General features: G+C 48.3%; 1 protein-coding gene and 1 non-coding gene across 2 annotated transcripts; one reads left to right on the forward strand and one right to left on the reverse strand.

Annotated features, from left to right (window-relative positions):
- Positions 1–3,642: 3,642 nt before the first annotated feature.
- LOC117849013 (F-box protein At5g49610) lies at positions 3,643–4,821 on the reverse strand. Its single transcript, XM_034730626.1, has one exon. It carries the CDS (start codon positions 4,819–4,821, stop codon positions 3,643–3,645), a length of 1,179 nt encoding a protein of 392 aa, XP_034586517.1.
- A 1,903-nt stretch (positions 4,822–6,724) lies between these two features.
- LOC117851138 (small nucleolar RNA Z247) lies at positions 6,725–6,863 on the forward strand. The gene has a single exon (XR_004639496.1). It is a non-coding gene; the product is annotated as a small nucleolar RNA Z247 (small nucleolar RNA).
- Positions 6,864–8,272: the final 1,409 nt, after the last annotated feature.

Consider the following 8,272-nt stretch of genomic DNA (forward strand, 5'->3'; position numbering starts at 1 on the left):
TTACAGTGAAGATTCTCCTGTTGATGCCATGGCTATTACTGTAGCACTCCTAGGTGACAGATTGCAACCTGGATTGACGTAAATTGTTTGTAGTTTGGGAGTTTGAGTTGAAAGTACACTCTGTTAAAGGTTTAAGCGGAACATTGCAGTATGCAATCTTCAGCTTCTGAAATTCAGCTCACATACCATGGAAAATTTTGGTGTGTTGGCACATGTACATTCTTGACAGGCTATATTGTGTTTTGTGAGTTTGTCCACCCCTTACACGAAGAGGATTTGCATGACATTTGAACTTTGATTCTGAGGCAAACACTATACTCTATCTCTATGCACAGTCCTCTATGATGTTACTGAATAATGAAGTTTTGAGAGGCTTGAGGTTCCGATGGATTTCAGAATACACACAGATATGCTGATGAGCTTGCTACCTATTGCTTAACTATCTGTTGAAAAATGGAGGACCGCATGAATGCAGCTCACAATCCAACCTCGTTTTATTAGCAGCATTCTGGGCTTTCATTGCTTACCACTGTATTCAATATGATAATACAGTGTAGAAAGTGATTGTTACTTGCTAGTTAGTACTTTGCTTTTCATGATGGACCCACTCATTGCATGACATGGAAGCTGATTTTGCTTAGTTTAACTAACTGAAGTACAGTTGTGTGTGGGAGATGCAACTGGATAAGTTGGTGCCTCTTCTTAGGCTCTATGCACAAGGAACACTGAAGATCCTGTCCAGCCTTTCTTGGGTTATACATTACTGATATGACTGAACTTCGTTCTCGTTCCTCAGTTCAGTCCTACGCCATGTCCACGATGCAGATTGTTCTGCATTTTGCTGTGTTGCGCGCATGATTACTGATGCAAAAATCAGTAAGCCTAGTAATGCTTAATGGGAACTATATGATGCTATTCTCTCAGTGGTACGTAGTACTTGTCATGGTATTCGTGCCCTGCATTTTCATTTTTTTGCTTGCTTTTTTCTGAACTCGTGAGGTGAAGCCCTTTAATTTTTAACTGAAACTTGTAAGGTAACTTGCATTCTCTATTCCAATTGATGAGATGCGAATAAGAAGATTACCAGTAAACACTGAAGCAGTACTACAGCGGTAGGTATCCAAGCGCAATTGTTCAGCAATGAGGGGTATGTAATTATGTATACATAATTGGTCAACCGTTACTGCTAATACAGTAACATTCATAACCGCAGAGAGTTTGGCTTTAGCAAATGACGTGAGTTCAGATTCGCGCTGATCCAGCACCTGAATCCCTGGCAGCTAAGTGGGAATGCCCTTGCTTACTGCAGTCCAGATCTTGGGGGTCATGACGATCGAAGAAGGTGTGTCGCTCTAGGCTAGCCCTGAAGACGAACGCATCGAAGCGGTGGAGCCTATCGTCAGTGAGAAGCTGGATTTACTTCAACACCTTCTTCTCCATCACATCGTACAGCACCACCCAACGTCTCATGCGATCCCCTTGAAGAGTCACACCCTACCGTCCTTCCATGCCCGGGTCCATCGCCCAGCACGCACCCCGCAATGGCCTCCAGCTCGCATCATCGTTGCTGTCATAGTCCTCCAGTACCAGGAATCATTCTTGTATCGGTGGAATCTGTTGGACGGCCCACGGGAACTTAATAAGCTACATGGATGGATCATGGACATAATAAAGCAAGGCATTCGAGCAATCACCGCGTGTATCCCAAAAAATATTTTTCTTGGCGCTTGGGATTACGAGATTGTGATTGATTTTGAGAATTTGTTCAGACTTTACCGTCATCAACACCTCGACGTCCAGCTCATTCAAACATGGTGCTTGTAAGTCCACATGTACCGCATACACGAGTTTTACGTACATATGTATATATTTTATATGTCTAGTACCTGAGCGACTACCTATTTTGCAGGATGCAATGGAAAGAGGAAGAATTGACGAACGGCAGGTACGCGGTAGTGTACCTTGACCCAGCACGAATTAGCGAGCCAGAGCACACATTCAAAATGAATGAAAGGGTCAAAGCAGAAATGGAAGCAGCACAGACACAAGCGGAGAAAAATACTATAAAGAAAAAATACCACAAATTAAGAAGAAATGCACAAAATGTCCGTGTAAAGGCTCACAAGCAGTGCATCACAGGGCTTACAATTTTTAGTAAGCTAGTTAGTTTAAATTACTATTTATATACATGGTGCTAATTAATCCCATCTATAATATAAATTATTTTAATATAATGCAGAGACAACTGGATTTGCATTTGTATTTACCCCAAGCTTGGATATGCAATTATCCTCTACTCAGCTAGATTTACCAAAGATAGTTACAAGGAATTCCTAGGCATTGTACAAAAGTAAGACATCCCTTGGCAGTACTTAAATGCATGTTGAGATTCTATGCACTTAAATTGTATTACTTTATATCCTCAAAGTGCGCACAGGCTTTACGTACTCAAAGGCGGGGAATGCCTTGAAAACAGGAAGAAAGCGATGAAAATAATAACACATAGATAGGTAAGAACATAATAACTTGGTTTTTTTTCATATAATGTAGACTTGTCATTATAACAACTCATTATTTTTCTATTTGATTGCAGTGCCACAAGCAACCGCCCGGCTCTGTGCTATGCGGATATTACGTGTGCGAGTTCCTCAAAAACAATGGGAGGTACCGGACGAACCCTGAAGATGTAAGTCTCTTATACACTGCCATGTGCAAACTTCCTAATTGCAATACATCCTAATTTTCATTTATTGTATAACTGCAAATGACTAGGATCGACACTCGCAATTCGGCACTCGAAGACAGAGGCATCGTCAATATTTGTAGGGACATGGCGAGGTTCATGAGGACGGAGAATTCTTTGATCCAAATGGCGTGTTGGCGGTGGACGAATGCACACGTCTTCGTAGATGGACGAAGGTGCCGATGGATGAATAGCTCTATTCCAATTGTTGAATTATGTGAATTGTTTATTATTCAAGTTTGTTAAATAATGTGAATTATCTATTATGTAGGATGGAGTTTTTAGTAATGTGAATTATTTATTATTTAAGATCGTTGTTGTTATATGATTGGAGTTACATATTTAAATTTGGCGGCTAAAAACTAGCGTCAATGACCGTCCCACAAAAAGGTTTCCCAACTTCCCAACATCCTGAGATCGTGACGTAGGGCGACGGCGCAGTGTTTCTTGCTCTCGTTCATTTCATTGTTTTGGTCAGCTCGCGTGGGACGGGACGATCTGACAAAGCATCGCTGCACCGCTCTGTTCCGTTGATCGCTCGCGCGCTCTTGATTGCTCTGTTCCGCTGAGGTTTTGCAATTGCAATGGCTTCCACAGGCCACAGACACGGAGACACGGAGTTTCTATAGCAAGGGTGATGGCGTCAGGGCCGCGCCGTGGCGAGGCGACCGGCGGCGTCAGATTTCGATTCCAAGGAATATATCCAATTTCGTCCGACGGCACCAGATTTCGATCGTAAGGAAAATATGTGTTCGGATGTGAATTGACCGAAGAAAAGGAAAAATCATGCCAAAGCATATGCACACTGAGCTTCTGGAATCTCAAATTCTAGCAAACCTAAAAATAAATAAACTGCTATCGTGCAGGATTGAGGAGTACTGTCTTGACCCTAGCTAGATTTATTGGGCTCCACGAGAATCGAAGAATGCGTGACGCTTAAGGCTATCCCGGACCACAATAGTATTCAGCTGGGTGCGAGGAAGAAAATCCCGTGGACCATCAGCGGTAACAAACTGGATTTTCTTCAACAACCTTTTCTTCGTCAGATGGTACAGTCCCACCGTAGCATTCCAGCAGTCTCCCAAAAGAATCACATTATTTTGGCCCTCCACACCTAGCTTCATCGCCAGCGTCGCATGCCGTAACGCTGGCGGCAAGCGCACCCGGAACCGGCGCGCCCAGCTCCCGTCGTTGTCGTAGTCCTCCAGCACCCAGAGGTCCATCGATCCGTCGAGAAAAGCCGCCATGGCAAGCTTCCCGTCCATCTCCAGCAGGAAGAACTCCTCGACGCCGCGGTTGGTGCTCCTCCGTGGCGGGCGAGATATCCGTCGGAACGTCTCTGACACGGTGTCAAACGCTAGTATCATGTCCGCGTACACCACCTCGAGCGCATCACCTGGAAACAGAACCCAGGGATGCCGCAGCCAGTGGAGCTTGCCGCGATAATCGAGGGAAAAGAAGGGGATCCGCCTGCTATATACGACGACCGATACCGCGGGCCCCAGCCGGCGGGCCCCGGCGACTTCGAGCGAGGAAACGTAGTGCGACCCTTCTTGGTCGTCGGTGAAGTACAGGATCCTATGCTCACCTGATGGCCCGTGAAGGTAGAAGCCGCAGAGCAGCATGCAGGTGCCCGGGGGACGAGCCAGCATGGTCCACTGCCGCGTTGCCGGGCTGTAGACGAAGTGATCGATCGAAGGGCCTCTCTGGAAGAGCAAGAGGTCGTCGCAGGAGCCGATCAGGGAGTAGCCTCTCCAGCAAGGTTCCGGGGGTCCTGTGTACTCGGGATACTTGACGGGGAGGCACCGGCGCCTCGTCTCGTCGAGGGTGAGGAGCGGGATGGTGTCCAGCACCGCGCCGCTCACGCCGCGGCGCTGCACGATGAGCTCGAGGGGGCGACGGCGGGCGTGGGCGGCCAGGAAGACGGGGCTGCTGGTGATGCGGCGCCATGCCTTGCAGACGGCGCGGAAGCGGAGAACGGCTTCGGAAGGGAGGCGGAGCAGGATCTCGGTCAGCACGTCGTCGTTCAGATCTTGGGTGGCCGTCGTTGCTCCCGGTGTAGCGACCGGTGCCGACATGATGCCTTTATTTTGGGCCTTGGAGCGATCGATCTTTTCGCATGTGTCGCGCCTGCGTATTATGCCTTTCTCGATGAACATCTGGTCGCCGTGTGAGTTCAGGAGGTAGGGGCGTAATCCGATCCGAACATCCGTCTGTATACGTATCGCGCAATGGAACTTTGCGAACGTACAATGCGTGGCAGTGGCACACCGAGTACGACTGGCACGGGCTTACGAAGATCGTTGTGGGCTGAAGCTTTGTCGCGATCAAACCGGCCCAATAACCCAGCCAGCCCTGCCAGCACGATCCGTTGCAAAACGAGCCTTCCTGCCTCCTCCTCTGCTATAACTCTGCTTCTACGGCGTCCTCAGCGGCTGCGTCCATCACTACGACACCGACGCGCCCCCGCACGGGCACGACGCCCGCTGCTTCGGCTCGCATTAGGGCGCCTGGCTCTTCCTCGCCTTCGACCAGACCACCGACCACGAGCTCAACCTCCGCGCCGATAGGACACTCCTCATCCCCGACAAGTACCGCCTGCAGGACGACCCCTCGCCGACGGCCACGACGACATGGTCATCCTCGCCGCCACCATCTCGTCCCCACCGGACCTGGAAAACTGCGTCGGCGCCTGCATCATCTCCCGTTGGCCGGCCAACGTCCCCACCCAACGGCGGTTCGCGTTCTGGCACGTCGCATCTGAGGGTGACGCCTACGATCTCGTGCCTGACCCGACCCAACTTCGCCGCATTTGCAAGTTGAGGACGTCCATTGCTACGAAGGGGTCTTCTATTTCCTCACCCAAGGCGAACACATCCGCCGGTGCGAACCGGTTCATGATGCAGCTGGGGATTTTCAAGTACTTTCCGGTGTGTTCTTCTTCCAGCCCGAGGGCCGCAACTACAACGGCCTCGTCGTCCAAGCTCGCTACCTCCGTACCTCGTGGTGTCCCGCGACGAACTGCTGATGGTCATCAGGCTCACCAGTGGAGCCAACAAGCTGCCGTCGGCGTTCAGGGTGTTCCGGGCGCTGAGACCTGTTCAGGACGCCGAGGAGGTGGTCGATGAGGACGGGGAGGGCGATCAGGTCGCCGAGGCGGACAATCAGGGCGAGGAGATTGTTTGAGTACCCCTGGTCCTGGGTGTTAGAGATAAACGTGTTATACAAGAGATTGTAGCGTGATTGTCAGGTTGTTCTTATAGCTAGAATAGATTCAGTTCAGGTTCAATGTAATATCTACACAAGAGTTCTACTTTAAACAACCTATATCTGTAACTGTTGTTTTTATATAAACACGCAGCCTATGGGTGTGCAACCATAGTTATCATCCAATTTTTCATGGTAATTAGAGCCACCTCTTCCTAACACATCTACTATCCACAAAAAAAAAATCCACGATAGAAGAAGCTTCTGCGGGCGCCTGAAGATTGCGACGCCCCTCATGTCATCGTCTTCCTCTACGTCCCCTTCGACACTGCTCGGACCGCCAGTTTCAGAAAACTTACACGGGACAACTTCGTCCTGTGGAAAACTCAGTTTCTCCCTACAGTCCGTGGTGCAAAGGTGTTCGGCATCCTGGATGGATCTGTTCCCGAGCCGTGACAAACACTGGAAGTTGAAGTCAACGGCAAGAAGAAGGAAGTTCCTAACCCAGAGCATGACTTGTGGGTAGGCAAAGATCAACAGCTATTCGGCTACGTGGTGAACTCCGTCTCCAAGGAGGTCCTCGCCGGGATCACGACTGCAACAACCTCCGCTCAAGCATGGAAGGCGCTAGGGGTTATGTTTGCAGCGCAATCAAGAGCGCAGGTCACAAACCTGCGCATGCAATTGGCCACCACAAAGAAGGGCAGTCTCATGACGGCGGCCTTTTTCAACAAGATGCAGAACATCAAGGATGAGCTCGCTTCAGCCAGCGTCACCGTCAATGATGATGAGGTTGTTGCTCATATACTTAATGGTTTAGACTTTGATTATCACCCTTTTGTCTCTTCCATGATGGGCTGGACAGGAGAACTCTCGCTGTCCAAGTTATATTCACTTCTCATGGAGTATGATCTTCGACTTGAGATGTATCAAGGCGCTGGTCAAGGCGCTGGTTAGTACCAATCCTCTGCGAACCTGGAGTCTCGTGGTCGTGGAAATCGCGGGCACTCAGGTGGACATCAAGGTGGTGGCTGGTCTCGCCAAAGACAACAATGCCTTCCTTGAATTTCACCCCGATTTCTTTCTTATTAAGGACCAGAATACGAAGAGGATTCTCCATCACGGTAGATGCAAGGGTGGCCTGTATCCTCTCATTCCGAGATCATCAGGAGAAGGGATAGAACTGAAACATGAAGCTTTTGGAGTCCATATACCATCTACATCTCTATGGCATAATCGTCTAGGTCACCCTGCTATTTCTATAGTTCAGAAAATTCTTCGATCCAATAAATTACCGTGTGATAGTACAAAGAGTGTGGAGTCGGTCTGTGATTCATGTCAAAGGGCTAAGAGCCATCAACTTCCATATTCAGTATCAAATAAAATTTCTAGTGCTCCTCTCGATTTGATCTATTCCGATGTTTGGGGGCCTGCTCCTACCTCTGTTGGTCACTACAGTTATTATGTCAGCTTTATTAACGACTATAGCAAATACACATGGTCTACCTTTTGAAGCATAAATCTGATGTGCTTTCGGTTTTTCAAAACTTTCAAAGTCTTGTAGAAAGAAAATTCTCAAAAAAAAAATCCTTTGTGTTCAGTCAGATTGGGGAGGCGAGTACAAGAAACTTAATTCCTTTTTTCGGCATATTGGGATAACACATCGTGTTTCTTACCCTCATGCTCATCAGCAGAACGGAGCTGCTAAACGCAAGCATCGGCACATCATCGAGGTAGGCTTGGCACTCCTTGCTCACGCCTCCATGCCCACAAAATTTTGGGACCAAGCTTTCCTGACCGTCACTCACCTAATTAATATCCTTCCTAGCAAGGTCATCGACTTTGAAGTCCCTAGTACTCATCTCCTGCACGAAGCACCAGACTACAACAATCTACGCACTTTTGGCTGTGCGTTTGGTCAAATTTGAGACCCTACTATTCTAGAAAACTATCTTTTCGATCCACCCAGTGTGCTTTCCTTGGCTATAGCTCCATGCACAAAGGGTTCAAATGTCTCGACATATCTACTAGCCGAATCTATATTTCCCACGATGTTGTATTTGATGAAGCTATCTTCCCGTTCTCTAAACTTCATCCTAATGCTGGTGCCTCTCTTAGGAAACAAATTACTCTTCTTCCTTCCTCCCTACGTAATGCTGGGGATGATTATTGCACTGTTCCTGATATTACTAATGATATTAATGTGCCTACTGTCTCTAGTGATTCTCAGGAACAATCTGCAGAAAACTCTGAAGAACAGGTTGCTCGCGAGCCCTTTTTCCCTACTGCCCCAGTGCACCATGGTGCAGAAGATCGCGGCAC

This window comes from Setaria viridis, chromosome 3 (genome assembly GCF_005286985.2).
Source record: "Setaria viridis chromosome 3, Setaria_viridis_v4.0, whole genome shotgun sequence".
In the NCBI taxonomy this organism is placed as follows: domain Eukaryota; kingdom Viridiplantae; phylum Streptophyta; class Magnoliopsida; order Poales; family Poaceae; genus Setaria; species Setaria viridis.